The sequence below is a fragment of the Osmerus mordax genome (assembly GCF_038355195.1).
Source record: "Osmerus mordax isolate fOsmMor3 chromosome 9 unlocalized genomic scaffold, fOsmMor3.pri SUPER_9_unloc_4, whole genome shotgun sequence".
In the NCBI taxonomy this organism is placed as follows: Eukaryota; Metazoa; Chordata; class Actinopteri; order Osmeriformes; family Osmeridae; genus Osmerus; species Osmerus mordax.
The window spans coordinates 2771-23880 of record NW_027120368.1 but is presented as its reverse complement, the minus strand read 5'-3'; the positions used below and the strand labels follow the sequence as shown (position 1 = coordinate 23880).

At 46.8% G+C, this 21110-nt stretch overlaps 1 protein-coding gene across 1 annotated transcript; it reads left to right on the top strand.

The window, feature by feature from the left end:
• Positions 1-388: 388 nt before the first annotated feature.
• LOC136938791 (actin-histidine N-methyltransferase-like) lies at positions 389-20143 on the top strand. The gene is made up of 13 exons (XM_067231738.1): positions 389-453; positions 3843-3979; positions 4422-4514; positions 4718-4866; positions 5330-5402; positions 5664-5920; positions 11544-11602; positions 12480-12594; positions 13480-13554; positions 14383-14549; positions 16327-16412; positions 17423-17583; positions 17811-20143. Exons 2-13 carry the CDS (start codon positions 3877-3879, stop codon positions 18468-18470), a joined length of 1998 nt encoding a protein of 665 aa, XP_067087839.1. The 5' UTR covers positions 389-453; positions 3843-3876; the 3' UTR covers positions 18471-20143.
• Positions 20144-21110: the final 967 nt, after the last annotated feature.

Genomic DNA, 21110 nt, shown 5'->3' with positions numbered 1-21110 from the left:
ACTGACATCTTTTTCATCTAATCATATAGTCTAAATCGTTACCATGTATGGTAATTTGTATCCCACTAAAGTAAACTTCCGATCACAACCATATGGGGATGTTTATGGATGGTAAACCAATGTATAATTTCTCGATGAAATGAATGACAGTTCAACTGGCCAATGCAGTATGGAAATATTGCCGGCCATTTTGACCAATTCATTTGACGTTTGCTCTTGCTACATCCAACCGAAAACTAATGAAGCAACTTCCATCGTTCAGTACCAAATAGGATTCCAGAATCAAGGTTTTGTTTATGTGGGCGTATAACCATATTGCTCCAATCAAATCCTTTCAAAACTGTGTTACGGGCGTGGCTCTTAAAATTCAACATCAGGTTCGGTTTCACTGCTGTACCTTGTGGAAGAGGATTGAATTCCAGTCTGACAGGAGGATCGGCTGTCAATTAGAAGGTAACTTTGTTCTGCAAAGTGTTTTAAAATAAATGATGTCCGCACAATCATTATTATTCATCTGTAAATGTTTAGAAGCTTTAGCTGCCTGCCATCACTATTGCACGCATCGCTGCTCAGAAAGTGTTGCTTGCAAACTGGCGAACCAACCAGACAGGCAGGGAGGGAACCACATAATACAGTAAAGAGCCAGTCAGATTAGCTAGCTGGCTAACTCTAATGCTCGCTGGTTGTTCCACTTCAGTTCAGCTTGTCACTAGCTAGGTGAGCGAATCGTTATCGGTTATGTACAATAGTGAGCTAGCATATGTAAATTCAAACCACGTCGTTTTAAATGAATGGGCTCGTGTGTTGCTAGCAGGGTTGAGCTATCTAGTCCAATTAGATTTCGTATTTGATGGGCGTGATTCAGCTCGCTAGCTACTGGGTAACCAGCTAGCCTAGGCTAGTTTGGTACTTTCCCCTGTGATCATGATAGCTAGTGTGCTATGTGAAGTTAAGAAACACCCGCTACTGTTAGTTTACCTGGTTCCCAATTATCTGAATAACATCCATAATAGCACAGATTAGTACTCGCTTGACTAATATCAACGATATTCCCATTCAAAATAGATTAGCTATTATTATTATTATTATGGTGAAACTAGACCATGATAAAACTCACAATGTTTTATTCACGTTGTTAGATAGCTGTCAGTTGGCAGAGAGACTTCATTAAAGAATCCCTTTCACACCGAGATGACAATCCTCGGCTTTCGGGTTTTAAAGTTTGGTCCGACCACATAGACAGCAGTGTTCTCTTCGCCCTTAATGGGTGCATAGTTGATTATGTTGGTGGAGTGGAATTTTGGCAGGCTTTCAGCCATTGCCAGATTGAACTATGGCCGTGCGGTGGCCCTTGCCCAAAGAATTATGAAAGGAGTGCGAAGCTTTGTCTGATTGAGTGTTAGTGGTCGTGAGATTGTGTGTGTGCAGTGTTGGGTTGTTCTAAACATGATTGTGTTAACCATTTCAAGTATTATTGTCTTCACAATTATGTCTTTTTGAATTAGTATTGTAGCTCTCTGAACATTTGAGAGTAAAACTGAGTTTTCAAATATAGCTTTCAGACCTCAATGTTATACATTTGTGTAAGTTGTGTGCACATTATTATCTCCATGTCCTGAAAGTTGTTTGATGGCTCATATCTTTCCCACTACACAGGGAATTTTGCCCAAGGTGATGCTGAAGTGTTTAGTTCCATCTTAACTTGCACTTTGAAGTCAAATGCAAAGCATCAGGCAAAACTGGGATTTGGGCTGTAATATTGCTGGGGAATGGGTGACACAGCTGTTTTGCCAGCAGCATTTTGAGGAGTCTGTGGATACAACATGTTGTAAAGTGACGAGCTGCGCTCGGGTGTCTGTTTGCCTTGAGCAGCTGGTGCTTCATATAGCCCTCATCCTCGCAAATCTGCTGGAGTTGAAGTCTGTGTTTTTGACCTATTTTATCCAGGCATCAGATATCAATATAGACTTGCATGCCTTTGTGACATTCCCGGCACACTCTAGGCACAAATTATTCTCTAGAGGGGTGGAACCGACTGGTTTTTGGATTGCAGAAGGGCCTCACTCTGCCAACACACTGCTTTGGCCTGTAGCAGTGGCGCTGCTTTTAGCTTTAGCAAAGACTTGCAAGAAGAGCAGGTGACAGAGTGAGAATGAGGGGGTGGGGGGGAGGTAGGGTTGGTCTGAGAGAGGAGGGGGAGAGAGAGAGACGAACGAAAGGAGGGAGAGAGGGGGGGAGAGAGAGATAAGCAGCTGCAGAGGGGTTAGACAGATAAACATTAGCCCACTTGCTAAGATGGCCAGTGGAAATGGTCTAAGGTTCAGATTTATAGTGTAAACTGACCATTGACACTGTCTATTTTAAGCCATAATTACTACATCGCTACAAACACTGCTTAACCCAATGCATTGTCTGTGTCGCTTAACCCTAGGCTAACTTTAGCCTATGTTACTGTATCTGCCATGCTTTCACACGTGTAGCCTAGGCCAGGGCTAAAGTGTAGTTTGACAGAATCAATCCATGTGTGTTATAACCTGAGAGACTAGACTACTCTTGACTTATTCTGTGTCCCACTCTTTCAGGAGACATGTAGGCCTACTAGTTTGCTGCTGGAGGTCAGCATCAGCGTGGGCTTTGATAGTCACAGTTGAGCAGGAATGATTGATCACATCCTTGATTTGCTTATTTTTCTCCCACATTTGAAAAATGTAGGAGAAACTAACTGAAGCAGACATTGAAATAACATTGCCTAGTCATTCGATGAAAACTTTTTTTTCCTGAGCTGAGTCAGTCTACCATCAGGACTATTTTCTTTTCCTATAGACAAATTGACTCTTGCTGCAACAAGGAAGTAGCAAATGTGGGTCCTCATAATAAATACCCTATGTATATGTGTCACAAGATCGACTGCAATGCTAGGTCAACGCAGTGATCGTGAAATTAAAATCCTGACTCAGAATGGAAGAGCACAATATATTTTTTCAATGATGAGACATTTTCTCAGGCGGTGTTTATTTCATTACAAAACCAAATTCCTGTGTGTCAAAATGTGCTGCCGGTTGCCTGCAAAGGCTGAAAAAAAAACCTGAACTGGGTTAGTTTGAGCCTATGTCTTGTCAAGTGCGCAAACTTTGTCATGGTAAATTTGAGTTTCCATCACCAGTTTTTTCCACTTCATTTCCAAAAGGAAAGCTAGGACATTTGAATGGATATCCTGTGCCAAGATGAACAACAAATAGCCTGCCACTCTTGGTCACTCTCAGCTCAGACTACTCGTAAGAGTCGCTCGCTTGTGCCCTCTAGTGCACATTGCATAGAACAATGCCAGACATTTTTGGGAACCAGATGAATCTGCAAGCTCATGTTGCATTTGTTTGAACAGGTCTGGCCACCCTCCCGTTGAAACTGATTTCCACCCGGCCTGAGTAGTGCTGAGCCACTCACATCTGTTTATCTAATATGGGGAGGGGGGGTTGTTACGATGGCTACAGGGGAGTGCCGTTGAGGAAGTTTTGTGAACATCCAAGATGTTTCGTTGCTCTGTTGGATTGTATCCATCCAATTATGTCCTGAGGCGTTTTGTTCTGCGGCCGTTGATAAACACCCAGAGGTTTCACAATAAAACGCATTTTCTTAAATGTTTCTGGCAGTGCCAGGCTATGGGTGAATTGATTCCAGGTTTTATTTCCCCATTACTTTGGTGTTGTTGCTAGCTGGTGCCCAACAACATAAAAGCCCAAACCAACAGGCAGGTAGCTCTCCAGGAACATTTGGAGACCCCATGACTAAAGGCAGTAAGTCAATGAATAACTGAATAACAACTCGCAGCATCTCTTCTCCAGCCCCTTTGCCCTTGCCCTGCTGTCCAGTTGCACCATGGGAAAGAAGAGTCGAGTGAAGACTCAGAAGTCAGGGACGGGCGCCACGGCCGTGGTGTCCCCCAAGGAGATGATGAGCCTCATCTCTGAACTCCTACAGAGTACGTGGACATCCTCACCATCAGCCTGTTGAAACACTCCCTAACCACTTCCTCCCTCCCTCACTTCCTTGAATGAACATCTGGTGAAGCAAGAACCCAACATTTGTATTCAGATAAGATGGTCATGTTAGTTAAGTGCTGTTTCAACTGGAATGTATCTCCATTAAGAGTATTGAAATGACCACATGGGGTTTATAAAGATCAGTTTCCGTTCCTGATGATGGAACTGATTATGTCCTACTCTACTTTGAACCCTTGATAACGAAGTTCATCAAATTGTATTCTCAGATGAATGATAATATGAACGGCATAATAACAGTTGTTACTATGTAGCCTAATTGCCATCTTTTGACACGTTGATCAAAAGTGTACCAGCTGAAGCTGTAAGAGGAAGCTGCTTACTAAGGTGTGTGTGTGTGTGTGTCCACCTGCGTGTGTGTAGAGTGTAGCAGTGCTGCCCCCGCTCCAGGGAAAGAGTGGGAGGAGTATGTTCAGATACGAGCCCTGGTGGAGAAGATCCGCAAGAAACAGAAAGGTAGGCTGTGACACAAACTCATACATACATACATGCATTGCATACATACATACAAATGCAAACACTTACTCACTCAAACTCACTATCACCAATTCACACACACAAAAACTCACTATCACCAATTCACACACACAAAAACTCACTCACCAATTCACACACACAAGAGACAGGTGAAACGTGTGCGTGTGCGTCCCACCCCTCAGGACTTTCCGTGATGTTTGAGGGCACCAGGGAGGAGTACTTCTCTGAGCTCATGGCCTGGGCCCAGGAGAGCGGGGCCTCCTGCGACGGCTTCCAGGTCGCCAACTTCGGAGACGAGGGCTTCGGCCTCCGCGCGACCAGGGACATCAAGGTGCGTCCTTAACAGCCCTGCAGAGCCCTGCAGAGCACGGTTATGAGTACAACCCCCCCCACCCCCACCCCACACACACACACACACACACTCTACAGTACCAAATACAACACATGTTCATTGATGTTCGATTAGCTGACCTGATGCCCCCCCCCCCCAGTGAATACCACAGATTGATCAGCTCCTCCATTAGCAGAGCCAGGAAGGAGGTGCCCTCATTGGCATTCTCCTCCTAATGACCCCCCAATCAGCCCTCATCGACTTTTCAAAAATGCCCGCCGCTGGGGCCGGTCGATGCGACAAAGGCGTGCTAATCTGGCTCCTGTCCTCCTCCCTGTCTCTCGCTCCCGTTCTGGAGGCTGATCAATGGCCAACCGTAGCCAATACTAAGGTTAAGAATGTTTTGGAGTTGTGTTTGCTAAGGAGTCCAATGTAAACGGGGTGTAATATGTTGTGTTGGCAGGCAGAGGAGCTGTTCCTGTGGATCCCCAGGAGTATGCTGATGACTGTGGAGTCAGCCAAGAACTCTGTCCTGGGTACGTCCATGTGGTTTTAAATCAGTTATACACACGCACACACACATTGAGACACTTCTATAAATAAATAACCTTGAATAGCCTCCTGGAAACTTAAGGCTCGGCTGGGCGTTTGCCCCTGGTGCTGGCCGGGGCGTGCCCTATTCCATGGCCGACCAACACAGTGCCAACCCCCACGGTGCCCCCATATCACAGGCACATCCAACACGATATTTTTGGGGGGAACTTCTTAATCTGGAGTCAAATGCTCTCCCCATCCAGGCCCCCTGTACAGCCAGGACCGCATCCTCCAGGCCATGGGCAACGTGACGCTGGCTCTGCACCTGCTGTGCGAGTGCTCGGAGCCCGCCTCGCCGTGGCTGCCCTACATCAAGACTCTGCCCTCCGAGTACGACACGCCACTCTACTACGAGGAGGAGGAGGTGCGCCACCTGCTGGGCACGCAGGCCGTGCAGGACGTGCTGAGCCAGTACAAGAACACAGCGCGCCAGTACGCTTACTTCTACAAGGTGGTTCAGGTAAGCGCGTGTGTGTGTGTGTTTTGTGAGGGAGCCAGTCGCATCGTTTGGACTTTGTATCCTTAAACCCACAGCTCCCTGGTTTGACTGCATGTTTCACGGTCGATTTAATACAAACCTTGGATTTGAGGTCCAGGCCCATGTCCCATCAAAGAGGAGTTATAACCACGGCTTCTTTATCCGCCCAATCAGGGGTCTGCATTTCAGTCCGCTGCACTTGCTTTCCCTTTCTCTCCCTCCCTTATTTGCCCTCTTCTCCATATGACACCCTCTCGCGCTCTCGCTCTCGCTCGCGCTCTTCTCTTCCCTTGTTTGCTGTCCTCTCCTTATCTCACCTCTCTCTCTCTCTCTCTTGCTCAGCCTTCACCTGTCTGTCAGCATGTCTGTTGCCTGGCAAGAGGAATCAGGCAGTAAGAGGTTTCCAGCCGTGGAGCGGAGAGCAGACGGGTGGAGGAGAGATGGGGGCCCAGAGCAGGTTTAGAGTGCCCTCTTGCACTCAATTTCACAGGCCTCTGATAAGCTGCCAATGACACACAGAGCTGGGGGTTGGGGACCTGGCCTTGTAGTACTACAACGTCACCAGCAGGGGGGGACATTTCACTTTTCCTTAACTGGAAGGGGAAAATGTACAGAATAATACTATGTTCATGTATAGCAGACGTTTGTATCCAAAGAGAGGATTTGAACTTGGGACCTCTTGAACTGCAGTCCAATGCTCTATAACTGAGCTCTACCCATCATGCACAGAACTGGACATGAGCTGCCTACATGAGCTGCAGCCAGGAACCCAACTACTACCTTGCGTTCATTTGATTTGTTGAATCCATTCAGACTCAGTCAAATATTCAAGAACATATTTACCTGTGTTGAACACCTTGGTTCAATGGCATCCCTAAAAGAGGTCGATCTGACATGTAACACTAGAACGTTGTTTGGAATGTTCTCTGGCCAATGTTTGCAGTCCAATCGACAAAGTAAGGCTCCTGTTTTAAACGACGTAATAGTCCTCTCCATGGTTTTTTTCCGTCCACGTTTTCAGGTCCGGTTTATCTACAGCAGTGCTATCAATTCAACACAGAAGACAGAGAGGCAATGCAATATTCCCTTTATTATGAAGTCTTAAGTGTTGGCTAGACTGATGTATTGTGATGCAAATCTCCAAATATGCTAATGTTGCGTTATTAAAACAGCGTCAGAGTGACAATTCCTTTAGTGTCTGCTCTGATCAAACGACGAGGAACAGCCAGGAGATTTTCCTTTGGTGTCGGCTCCATGTGCTCTAAAATGATTTTCTCCTAAATTATTTTGAGTTCTGGATTTTGGAATGCCTTTTTGAAGTCTTCATTAGGTTGACTGTTAATTAGGCAACGCTTACAAGATGAGGCGTCACACATTTATGGAATGGAAACATTGAATGTTTTTTTTTTTTTTCGTTTCCTTGCCTTGTCATTCTTAATTAAAAATCTATATTTTAGTTGTCTGTGGAAGGTATTGTCATTTTTATTATTTAGAACCTCAACTCTTTTGAGTTGACTATTTTAAGATCTTGAATAAACTTGGTAGTTTATCAAGGATGTTTGACTTGCACAATTGACTGAAACAATTTGGTTTCACAATTTTAACACATGGACAAAGCCCTTAAAATGAATACATTAATTGAAAAAGCCTTAGATTTGTTTAGAATTTGTTCTTGGTTTTCACAGTGTATGGCATTGTGTCTCTGAAGCACAAAACACGGCTTGACAAATGCCTTGTTTGAAATCGATCACAGCCTGTCAGTGATGTGCAGTTCCAGAATACTGGCCACTAGATGGTAGCGGCGATTTAAAGAACAGCCCAGAGCTGCTTCTGTACGAACCATAACATCGCTTAGGTAAATCCAGACAAAACAATCACAATGATACGTCTCTCTCTTTCTGTCTCCCTTTCGCTCTTTCCATCTCTTCTCTGTCTGCCTCGTTCCCAGCCTCTCTCTCTCTCCACTGTCTCCTCTCCAGCACTCACTTGTGTTTATGTACATACCAGTGGCTACAGTATGTGTAGATGCCTGGCCAGACATGAGAAGAATCGTTTCTGAATAAGCTTCAATTTGAATGATCACCTGTAGGAATGACCATTGTCATAGTATGATATACATTGATAGCAGTGAGTCTTATTGGCTGGTCACGAGTGTTTAAGACGAGCGAGTTTTAAGTGTACAAGGTGACATTCGTTGTCTCTCTCCTATCTCCATCTCTAACTCTCCTTCTCGCTTGGCTGGCACTGCGTTTGTATAGAGGGCTGTGTGTGTGTGCGCGCGCGCGTGTCCCTGTCACCTCAACTACATTTCTCTTTCATTTCATCCACCCTTTTCCCCCCAGTGCTCCCTCTCGTCACCCCTGTCTTCCTCTCACCTCTCCTCTTCCTTTTCTCCTAAACCCTCCTCTTTTCTTTGTATCTCTCCATCCCTCCCTTGTTCCTGTCCCTAGGTTTGGGGGCCGCTGGTGTCAGTGTAATGACTATTTCCAATGTCAGCCCCCCCCCCCCCCCTTCTCTCTTTCACTGTCTTTCCTTCCGTCTCTCTCTCACACACACACACAGACACCCTCTCTCCTCTTTGAGGCGGCTGCAGATGACCGGGCTGGAAAATTAGCTTGTCGCATTGGCTTTGAATTGAATTGACCTGATTGTACCTTCCCTTACATGTAGAATAGGAGACAGAGAGAGGACCTGCCTGCACGGACACCCCCCCCCCCCCCCCCCCCCCCCCCAGTCCACCTTAGCTGCCCCTCAATGTATGCACACACTATCACGCGCATAACACATACACACACACACGCACACACACACAGATGAAGGGAGGGATAGAAATCACCTGTCTTGGGTTGGAACAAGGCAGTGTCTGATTCTGTCTCATACATATCAAACCCTCCTTAGATCTGGCATGGGATAGAATTATCTGTGTATACGCAAGAGTTTGTGTGTGTGTTCGTGTGTGTTCGTGTGTGTTCAAGTGTTGCGTGTGCACAACCTGGGTGGGCGTGTGGCTGTGAAAGGACTTCATAAGGTGACCCCTGGTATGCATGGGATGCAGAGTAACCTTGGGGGAGAGTGTGTGTGTGTGTGTGTGATGAGAAATGGTTGAGTCCCATAGGTGTCGTCTCTGTTACCTTTCTTACATCCTTTCCTGTTTCTCACTCCATTTTCCCTCCCTTCTCTCTCTCTCTCTCTCCAAATGAGCTAGAAGGCTCTTACTCATCATTACCCTGGCTCGCGTTCACGGCATTGTGCATTCATATATAATTCAATTATTTTTACGTGGTGATTCTAAATTGATCATACCAGGGATTAGCCAAAATAGTGGCCTGGCCATACTTGACCTAACAGTCAAGGCGTTCATCAGTAGTCTGCAGGTCTAATCTAGTGACTCAATGACATCATAGCTGCCTTCTATCTTCTGGTCCTGAACCAATTAGCAGCCTTTTACCAGGACCCGATACCCACAAGCATTTGCTCTGCGTGGGGTCTCCACGCACTAATTGTTTTCCTGGACCTGACCTCCTCCCTCTCTCTACCCCCCCTGCTTCTCCCCTTTCTATGCCTCTCTCTCCATGTAAGCTACCCCTCACTTGTTTCTGTCCCTCTCAACTCACTACCCATCTCCCCCCCCCCTCCCACTGTCTCTCTCACACACACACACACACACACACTCCACAGTGGCTCATGATGGATGACCCTCGCCTGGTGATGCTAATGCATCAAGAGCTCAACATGCACCATTGTGCCCCCTTTGTGTGTGTGTGTGTGTGTGAGTGTGTGTGTGTCTTACCACCACCACACATCTCACTTGTGGACCAGTCTCTCCACCAAAAACTACCTCTGACGGTGTCAAGCTCAGTCTGGCTTGTCTCCTTTCAAACGTGGGGCTAACTGGAAGGACGGCCCAGGCCGCTGGATGACTGTTCGGTTCTGAGAGCAGCTGGCCCCCACAGACCAGCATTGAACTCACTATGAACCCTGATCCAGAGAACTTCTTTCCTTCTTTCTTTCTACTATACTTTCTTTGTCTGTCTGTCTGTCTTTCTGTTTTTCTTTGCTTACTATTGCTCTCCCCTGCCTCTCCTTCCCCCCTTCATCTCTCTATCCTCTGTGGCCATGCTGGTGGGAGGTGGCCTCCTTCCCTTCCCTTCCCTCTCCTTCTCCTTCCCCTATTCTCCTCTCTTCTCCTCTCTTTCCCCTGTTTTTGCTTTCTTCCTTCTCAGCCCTCAGCCTCCTCCTACCACCGGCCTCTTATCTTTTAATGGCTGTCAGAGGCAGCGCGTAGAAGCTCAAGCACAGGGTTCTCCATAACTTTACACACACACACACACACACGTGCATTTTGCAAAATGCACACACATGTATTTTAGAACTAGATGGAGAGAGCAGATTTGGTATTATCATCCTTCCCCGCAACCACCTCTCTCCCTCAATTTAAGGGGGGCTCAGTTTGCCAACTTTTGGTAACAAGTGCACATACCTTTGTGTTTGCGTTGCTGGGGGTCGGATGTTGCGTGCTGTCGCTAGGCGAGTGATTCTCCTCACCTTACTGTAGCTATGAATCCGTGTCAATGCCTGACCATCCAGCCTTAAGGAGGAATATGATGTGACCACTGGTTACTACCTTTTGCCACCCCTGCCTTAACCAGGTGTCGGCCTGTCTGTCGCTGCCTGTCTGTTTCTGAAGGGTGTGCATGTGTACGCACAACAGACTTGTAAAGGGCAGGCATGATGCTGTGTCAAATCTGTACTGCTCTGACAAGCTGGATTACAAACAAGAAACCTATTGTCAACCTACAGAACTGTAGCCTGTTCTGTTGTCTCTGGTGTGCCAAGACGACAGACACGCACGCACACACATCCAGGACAGCGTGCATGCGGTAGAGTGAGACCCCCGCAATGCCTCACTTGGGCATTCCAAGCGCCGATCCAGGCCCTTTTTACTGCTCATTTTGCATGTTTGGAGGAGAAGAGGGCTTCAGGAGGCAGAATTGGACCCTAGTGCTCCTCTCTCTCTCTGTCTTTCTTTCTCTCTCTCTCTTTCTTTTGCTCTTTGTCTGTCTCCGTCTTCCTTAGCGCTCCCCTCTCTCTCGTTTGCTCTGCCCTCTCTCTCTCCTCTCTCCAGCCCTCGCTCCATCTCCTCCACCAGGTAACCCCAGCTCACCAGCAGCAGCTCTGGCTCATTGCAAATGAGCCCTTGGGGGCGACCACGGCCGCAGCTTTAAAATGTAGATTCAAGTGGCGCTCCTTCTGTGTGTGTGTGTGTGTGTCTTGTCAGCCACCCCCCCCCCCCCTCCCCACCTCCTCAAATTGATGAAGCAGATTTATGACGGCTGCTGGGCACAACAAATTAAGTTGACAGTGATGTATGGGGGGCTACCGCTACCCTGATCCCCCCCCTAGCCCCATGCGTCGATGGACCATGCTCGCACACACACTGCCCCCCCCTCCCCTCCCTCACCCCTCCCCATACTCCCACACCCTTGTTAGGCGTCCGTTGCCCCCCCCGCCCCACGCATAATGAAATTTCACACACTGATTTGTGTTTTTATTTTTGCTCTCTCTATTTTTTCCCCCTCCTCTCTTTCTCACCTTCAATCTTCAGACTCATCCCACCGCCAGTAAGCTGCCCTTGAAGGATTCCTTTACGTTCGATGACTACAGGTTGGTTGGTGTGTGTGTGTGTGCTTATTGTTTTTTGAATAGGTGTCCCTCCTCCCTCTCTTCAGACTTGAAAATGCCTGTGTGTGTGAGTTAGTACAAGAATCTAGAGCAACTGCCACGAGGCAGGATGGCCCCCTTCAAAACGAGGGTGTTTGTTCTCATTGTTCTTTCATTAAGAGTCAAATTATCTTTGAGGGAATAATTTATCGCCACAGCTTTCTTTTTATCCCCCCCCGTTCCTTCCCCCTCCCCCCCCCCCACCGTTCCCATCTTCAAGTCTGATGCAAGGCTCTGCTCCTGCTGGGCAATGCGTTGTGGAAAAAGGTGTCCGGCTTCCTCTCTCCAGCGCCGGCACCCCCCCCCCCCCCCCGAGCCTCTGGCAGCCCGCCCCCCCCCCTCTGGAATGATCATTCTCCTGCTCACGCTCCTAGATTAGCACCAGATACGGGCAGATAATAGTTTGATGAACTCCTAAATGAACGGCTGATATCTCACATGACTTACTACAACTTGCGTTAATAAACCATCACCCAATCATGATTTATGATTCACCTTGAAGGAGGCATGGCCTCATCTTCCCGGTTTCGGTAGATTATGACGAGAGCCGTTCATCGGAAGTCTCCAATTGACAGTTGGCCTGGCATCGCCAAACCAGTTTGCAAGTGCGGATTAGTCTGGCCATCTTGGTTGGTTACGAAAATGCCTTATTGGCGTTCCTCTGTAGAGTTATTGTATCAAACCTGCCCAATATCAGATAAATGGTTGTGATTGGCCCTCACGATTGGGACTCACGATGCCTGAGTAATGAGTGTTAGCTTTGATTAGGATTGATCCAACCTTTTCCTGATTGGTGAGTCCTCCCCCCTCCTCCTCCCAGATGGGCAGTTTCTTCAGTGATGACCCGTCAGAACCAGATCCCCACTGAGGATGGCGTCCGGGTCACCTTAGCCCTCATCCCGTTGTGGGACATGTGTAACCATACCAACGGCCTGGTGAGTCTTTCCAGCATGCCTACTACATGCATGCACAGGTTCTAGAACAAGGAACTCTAATGACAATAACACATATAAACACGTATACACACAAACAAACACACACAGAATGCAAGTTTGCCAGTGAAGCCAGATCTGTAAAAAAAATCCTCACTTGATTAGGCTCAGCTCAAGGGAGTTGTTTTTATTTTTCTATTTATCAGGATTATTTGGCTCTGATTGTGTTCAGTGGCTGATTGAATCAGAGCAATATCATAGCTTGTGTTTATACCCTCTAATGAGATTTAACAGGGAAGAAAGTCCTTAAAATGTGAAACTGCATCATTAAGACATGCAGTGGAACGTTTTCCAATGTATTCCCCTTGGTTTGGGTTTGATAAAAAGAGATGTTGTTTTCCTTGACTCTGCATATTTTTTGCGTATCTGCTTTATTCTTCATCAGATTTGCCGTTATTGAGAAATGATATGTGTCAACTCAATTTCCTTCATTTCAGGTCTCGCTAACTCTCTACATGGAAATCGTATTCATTGTGTGATCTTTAAATGCATGATGCATGCTCAGTTAAAACGTTTTCTCTAATGATTTTCTGTTTGTTTTGGCTTGCTTATCTTTTTTTTTTATCATTGTCCCCTTGACGTTCTCACTTGAGAACAAGGAAATGTATTCTATTCTGAGGACAAACTAGTTGCTGGAGTCACTACGGCAGTAAGGGTCTCCTTTCCAAACACGTCTTGTTCCATGGCACCACCACTCATAGACACCTGGAGAGTTCAAGATACACTTATGAAATCATTCCCAGCCACCCAGCACCTAACCAATCCCTTTCACTTCTTATCCGATCCAAAAAGCGACCAATCGATGAGCTTGCTCTGCTCTCTGTTCAGATCACCACGGGCTACAACCTGGAGGACGACAGGTGTGAATGTGTCGCCTTGCAAGATTACAAAGAGAACGATCAGGTGAGTGCCCCCTTGCTTTCACCTACTCACTCACTCACACACACACACACTCACGCACACTGTGGCTTGTTGGGTTTGTTATCAACCCAGTCCAGAAGAGGAGGCCCTGGCATGCGCTCAGACGGGGAGGATGGGAGGAGGAGAGGTTAGAGGGAGAGAATAAGAAGAGGGATGGATTGAGTCAGGTGTTCTTCCTCTTTAATCCCTCAGCTGCCTCCTCACGGCCAAGGGCCTTCCCTGACTCTCACACACACACTCTTCTCCCTCCTTGTCTCTCTCTCTCGCTCCATGTCTCTCTTTACAACATGAATTATTTGATAAGATTCAGAGGGACAGAGAGATGGGGGTGGGGGCAGGAGTAAAGGTGGGGGTGTCTGGGCTGGGGGGCTGCAGTACAGGACCAGAGAGGGACTCGAAAGGCCATTTCATCCCTGATTTGATCGTCCGATTACAGTGTCTGTGCAGAGGAACAGCAAAAACAAACTAACCTGTGTTTTTTTGTACCAGCCTGTTTGTCTACCTCTCTCCTCTCCCTCGTCACGTCTCACTCTCGTCTCCTCCTGTTGTGGTCCATATTCCACGTATACGAGTGGGGTATTTGGAGAAGGAGAGAGAGAGAGAGGGGGGGGGGGCGAGTCTCATACGAATCTCATGGATGTCTTCCATAAAGCACTAGGACACGACTCTCCTACATTCTTAAAAACACGTGGCCATTCATATTGAAACCACCTCCACAAAGCCTTTCAGGATCAGCTCCCCCACTACGAAGGACCTTTCCTGAGTCCTCCTTTCTCGTTTGACCTCCTCTCCCCCCCTCTCCGCCCGCAGATCTACATTTTCTACGGCACCCGCTCCAACGCCGAGTTCGTCATCCACAACGGTTTCTTCTTCGAGGACAACGCCCACGACAGGGTCAAGATCAAGCTGGGCGTGAGCAAGAGCGAGCGCCTGTACGCCATGAAGGCCGAGGTGCTGGCCCGCGCCGGCATCCCAGCGTAAGCTATCCTCCCAGACCCCAAGCACCAGGAGCATCCACCCAGGAGCCTCCGCCACCAGCCTAGTTCCTCCACAACAACACGGGGGGCATGCATCATTTACGTCCGCCCCGGCACTTTCATCACCGCCGAGCTTAATCATTTTATCATTACCCTAATATTATGCAGCCCTCTCTCTATGGCATTTTTAATCAGACGCCTTTTAATCTCTTATTGATGACACGCTAAATCTCAACAGTGGAAATTAAATGAAAGAATCCCCATTGTTGCTGTTGGTGCTCTATTAAACTGACAGATACAGTGATGTGTGGTTTCAGAGGAAGTGGCAACAGCACACTGTCAGTTGACAGAGAGAGATACAGAGAGAGAGAGAGACAGAGAGACAGAGAGAGAGACATGTAGAGACAGACAGAGAGATAGATACACAGAGAGAGGGAGACACGGAGAGAGGGAGACACGGAGAGAGGGAGACACGGAGAGAGGGAGACACGGAGAGAGGGAGACACGGAGAGAGGGAGACACGGAGAGAGGGAGACACGGAGAGAGGGAGACACGGAGAGAGGGAGACACGGAGAGAGGGAGACACGGAGAGAGGGAGACACGGAGAGAGGGAGACACGGAGAGAGAGACACAGGGAGAGAGAGACACGGAGAGAGAGACACAGGGAGAGAGAGACACGGAGAGAGAGACACAGGGAGAGAGAGACACACACAGAGAGAGAGAGAGAGAGAGAGAGAGACACACACAGAGAGAGAGAGACACTCACACAGAGAGAGAGAGACACTCACACAGAGAGAGAGAGACACTCACACAGAGAGAGAGAGACACTCACACACAGAGAGAGAGAGAGAGAGAGACACACACACAGAGAGAGAGAGACGCACACACACACACACACAGAGAGAGAGAGACGCACACACACACACACACAGAGAGAGAGAGACGCACACACACAGAGAGAGAGAGACACGCAGAGAGAGAGAGAGAGAGAGAGAGAGACACGCAGAGAGAGACACGCAGAGAGAGACACGCAGAGAGAGACGAAAGTGTGGTTGTCTTGCTTTTGAGCTGCTGTTTGTTGGTCCTCTTTGAATGTCAAAAAAGGGAATTTCCAGTGTTCGTATACGTTCCTCCTTCCATCCGTCCAACCTACTTCCTTAATTTTCCCCTTCTTTCTGTGTGTCTGGCTGTGGGCTCGACTCACAGCATTATGAAGGCATTCTGAACCAGGCCATAGTCTCTCAGAGTAGGCTTTGTTAGAAAGAGGTAATTTGCTTTGCTTGGATGCAGTCTCGCTGTAGCAATGGGCTCAGAGGTAATTTAATAGTTACACTGTAGAAGCTGGCCTCTAATACATTTTAGATGTAATAATGTCAGCCATGTCTATTGTTACATTGATCAATTTGTTGAAATTCAGGAAAATATTGCCCCCTGAAATTGCCTTTGTCTGTGACATAATGGTAAGATGCTATTGTTTTGCCTTGGCTTCTTTTTATCTCCTACTTTTGTTTCTGCCTTAAATCCTGTAACTTCATAGAGTGACACGAAATAGCCCTTGTATTGAGTTTATTGGAAGGATGCATGCGTTTCTGCTGATGTTTGTGAATTGGGTGTCAGAGAGGGAATTACAGCAAGTCATCCACCTCTGACACATCAGGAGAATATTGATTTGCTGTGTCAAGTCACCACTGTACATGTAAGAGAGAAAGGTTTTGTTGGAAGAATTTCGACCATTTGTGACTTTCATGAGAGCATTTGTAACTTTCTGTTCCTTTAGGTCGAGCATCTTTGCCCTGCACTGTAGCGAGCCCCCCATCTCTGCCCAGCTACTGGCCTTCCTCAGGGTCTTCTGCATGACCGAGGGTAAGACACACACACACATCCAACCTCAAACTTTAGCACAAGGACTTTCCCAGTGGATCATCTTTGCCACGGTCACAAACCCCGGTCACACAGACTCCACACGCCACCCTCAACACTCTTCCCGGCACGCTCCTCGCTCGCCCCACCGTCAGGCGGCTGCTTCCCACCCTGGCTCGCCAGTGGGGGGGCTGGAGTCGAGCGGAAACAACCGGTATAAGAAGGTGGAGGTGAAGGAGCTGAGAAGGATTCGGGGGGGGGGGTGCACTGTCCGTTCCCTTAGGTTGTTAATTGATCAAGGCAGGACGCCAGATGTGTGGAAGGGAACAATCCGCGGGGGCCTGAAATATTCATCGGCGTGTATGCAGAAACACGGGCAGTGTCATAAATCCCCAACGCGCCTGAGCGAGGCCGCATCCTCCTTAGGCTAGGCCTCCTCCTCAGGCCCACTACCATATATTATTCACACCCTTGCTGCATGTTAATTTTTAAAATGGCCCCAGACCCTTTGGAAGGGGAGGGGGAAGCTGGGAGGAGCAGGATTAGGGGCCTATACAGATGTGACACTGGGATGCGCCACGCTAGCCGCTGGCGCGCTCCAAACCTTTCATCTTCGGCTTGTGTCATCAAAGTGTGATGACGTAATGGCTCTGATCAAACTGGTTTGGTTAAAAGGCCTGGAAAGGGAACCGCTAACGATTTAAGCTGTTGACCCTGGAGGCTCTCTCTTGCTTACCTGTTAATGAAGCTATGCTCTGGCTGCTACAGAGGAGTGAGTAGTTATGATGAAGGGTGTCGTCATGGTAAATAACCAACCCCCAGTGGGCTGGAGTTTGGCCAAGCAGGTTCCCCCATGAAACACACTTTCACTTTGACTGAAATGTATTTGATTTATGTATTTGTCTGATTACTGGGAACTCCTAAATGTTTAGCCTGCGCATAAGCTTAAAGAGACTATATCCCCAAATATTTTTCCTTGAATGCCTTTGTATTTGGTCTCTTTCTCCTTGCAGAGGAGCTAAAGGACTACCTTCTTGGAGAGCACGCCATCAATAAGATCTTCACCCTGGGCAACACAGAGTTCCCAGTGAGTTGGGAGAACGAGATCAAGCTGTGGACCTTCCTGGAGACCCGGGCTGCCCTGCTCCTTAAGACATACAAGACCTCCTCAGAGGTCAGCAAACTCTCTCCAACCACATCTCCTCTCCAATCGCATCCACTGACAGTTCTTTATTTAAGTGAAACTACAGATTTTTTACACAGTGTGGTATCTCCTTTTCTTGTTCATGTCCCTGTCCCCCGCACCCCACCTCTGTGTCTCCGCCCCTCGTGCCCTGTCACGGTATGTCCCCATCTGGTGTGTTTCCATGGCGTGTCCCCTACCCACTTCCCTCTATCCAGGAGGACCGGTGTGAGTTGGAGAAGCCCGACCTCTCCCTCCACTCTCGCGTTGCCATCCAGCTCCGCCTGGCTGAGAAGCTGATTCTGGAGCGGGCGTCTGCCAGCGGACGGGCCAAGCGCCTGCACTTCCAGAAGCAGCTGGAAGAGGGCGCTCCGCTGCCCCGCTACGAGGAGAGCGACATCGCACTGCTGGAGAATGCTGACGCGGATGCTAAGATACCGATCATTTTGCGCAAGCTTGAGGAGGTCGAGGCAGTTGAGCAGGAGCTGAGCCTGCCCGAGGTCCTCTCCCAGGAGGAGGACCTCGGGCAGGGCGACGGGCAGAGGGAGGTCCCTTTAGTCAACGGAAATGTCAAGTTGATCAATGGTACCGATGTTAGCCCGACCGTGGATGCCAGTGAAGATGTTAGCCCAACTGTGGAAGCTAATGGAGACACTAGCCCACTGCAGGAGGCTTGTAAATTAGCTAGCCCAACTCAAGAGGTTAGCAAAAGTGCTACCTCAAAGTTGGACATAAGCAATAATGCTAACTCAATGCAAGATGGTAGCCCAGAACAGGAAGTCCAAATGGATCATGAGAAGGCTGTTTCTCACACAAAAGACGTCAACAGCCTAAGTGCCCAACGAACTGGAGACGAACCCAAAGAGAATAGTAAATAGATATATCTCTATTATTGTGGAAGAGAAGCCACGGCCCCTTACTGTTTATTTATTTTTGTCTTTCATAAGTGACGCACAGAAATAAAGAAGGAGCTGAAACAAATTTAAATAAAAACCAATGGCAGAACCTTTCACTGTCTGTTCATCCAACGTGGCTATTGTTAGGTGTTCGCAGCAGAAACGGGCAGTTGAATATTTCTGTCAGCGCATCTCTGTCTTTTGAGCAGTACAGTAAGTCATTTTTAATTAAACCTGGCTTTGTTTAGTTTTTTTAGCAATGCTTCACTGGTTTACATCGAGTTAATTCCAATTTGTAAAAACCCTTTGTAATGTCTTTACTAATAATTGAAGTCTCCCTTACTTCCAGGTAGACCTATTATTATTTTTTTGCTCAAGTTAATATTCCAATATCTTCCTCCTAATATTTGACCCAGACATCGTTATTTGTCTGAGTACACATCTAGAATCAGGTTATCACATCTCTGTTGAGACCACTGCCATCTCACGTTCCTCTTACTGTTTCCTTCTAATCGCGTTTGCAACAGAACTGAAGAGATCTGGTGTGCAAGGCAGATCTCTGCACTTAACAAGATTCCTTTGAGTTTGAGCAATTTGAAATGTGACAATCTATTATTTGAGTCAAATGAGGTTGTATACATTGTGGTTGACTGAGCTGTCTGAACTTAATTACTTTATGAATGTACCTTCAGCTCTCAAGTTGCAGTAATGACCTAAGGATGACTCGTCATGGTGACAAGGGTCTCACTTATGCTAGCCTAAGATAAAGCCATACTGTCAGAAAGGGGATCAAAATTCAAACCTCAGCCAAGCATGACCTGTAAATTGATCCATTTATTTGACACAATCACGTTGTAATCATTTCAATTTGGACTGTTGGACAGCCATGGGTTCATCTCAACAGGACTCATCCTATATTAGACTGCTTCTGATTTTTTTTTTTTTTTTTTCTTGTTATCTGTTATATTTGCAGCATTGGCTTGTGTTAACATTTGTCGCAACCTGGTGTCCAGCTAGACATGCAGTATAGTACATAAATAACAACTGTTACTGTGCTAATTTCATTTTCTAGTAGTGGTGTTGGTAGAGGAGTCCTAAGTTTGCATATTTGTGTCATCTTGTTTATACAAATATTTTGTCATGACATGATAAAAGGAGCTTTTTTCAGAATTAAATAGAAATTAACTTCAACCTGGGCCTAACATGTTAATAAGGCTTCTGTAAGGTCCTACTTATCTGGATCTGTCACTAGCTTTTAGAATGAGCAGTCAGTTTACAGTATACACTGCAAGTGTTAGTTTGAGTACTTCATTTCAAATATTACTTGCAGCATATGTAAAATATATGATTTGGTACTTGTTTTTAAATTGTTTACATTTTCCACCCATTTGTAACCCAATCTATATGCTGCTTTTCCAAGATGATATGGACTGACTTTGTAGAACCTTACAGTTCACAGATTTAACAATACACACAATTAAAATATAAACCACTGTCAACAGACTCCTCTCCATCTTCCCATAATGCAGTAGTTTGAGTTGTTTTCTGCGTAAAGAAGGAGATTGTACAGTACAGACTATTTGGAGGATAAGCAAACTTGCGAGAAATCTGTCCACATTGAACGGGCCGGAGATTAAAGTTAATTTCATTTCTCACTTCAGTGTTGTGCCATTTTATTTGTCTACTCCTGACCCTTTTCTTCCCTATGGCCTTCAGATCCCATCTTCTCCACAAAGACAAGGTCACCATCCCCATTCCTTTTCTCCTCTTTCTCTTTTGTTGGGGAGGGGGGGGGTAAAAAGTATTATTTAATGTATTTTTCCCTACTTTGCCCCCTGGCCCTATTACGAATTTATAAAAGAAACATTATCTTGAATCATTTAATTCGGGCCAATTAAATTTTGAAATTTCCTATTCATAATTCATTGGACTCCAAGATAAAAACCCTTTAATCCTTGAATATATTATTATAATGGGCGTTGGGGTGGGCAGTGGAGAGGGAGGTAGTCCTGCACATGTCCGGTATTGTTAGTACGGGCTGTGTCAGTGCTGGGAGCACAAGCGTGAGGACAAGGAGCAGGCCTGGGACCAGCGCTCCAAAGTAATCCTTCACCATGAATTATACACTCAACCTCCTTATTAATATACAATGGGAGTTGGTCCCGGCCCTGTCGGCCGGGAAAGACAACTCATTGGCATGCAAGTGTTTACAAATAGCGTTCCTGTGTCCTGTTTGAAGTTTTGAGGGAAGGGCAACGCTTATAGTTTGTGACCAGGGGTATGTTTGGATGGATGGTGGCAGGATCGTTGTGTTTAAGAAGAAGCTTGAACTTGTCTCAAACCGCATCTTCTTCAAACCCTGTCTGCTTACAGATGAACGTTAGTTCTGGTCGGAGGTTAGCTAGCAGATAAACGGTATTGTCCATCTCACATGCCAAATCTCAGATTTGTAAGACATTCTATGTGGTTTGGTTTCTACTAGCCTCAGTGGGAAACTTCAGAAGGCAACTATAACATTTCCTGTCTGGCCGTTTGTTTTTAATAACAGTCAAGTGGTTCTCAAGCGATCAACTTTCATCAGTAGAGAACAAGTCAAAACATTGCAGCTAGTTTGTCAGTTCC

Coding starts and splice junctions, on each gene's coding strand:
- LOC136938791 (XM_067231738.1), top strand. CDS start 3,877: ATGGGAAAGAAGAGTCGAGTGAAGACTCAGAAGTCAGGGACGGGCGCC. Junction 13,555..14,382: donor ATTACAAAGAGAACGATCAG/GTGAGTGCCCCC, acceptor CTCCGCCCGCAG/ATCTACATTTTCTACGGCAC. Junction 16,413..17,422: donor GGTCTTCTGCATGACCGAGG/GTAAGACACACA, acceptor TTCTCCTTGCAG/AGGAGCTAAAGGACTACCTT.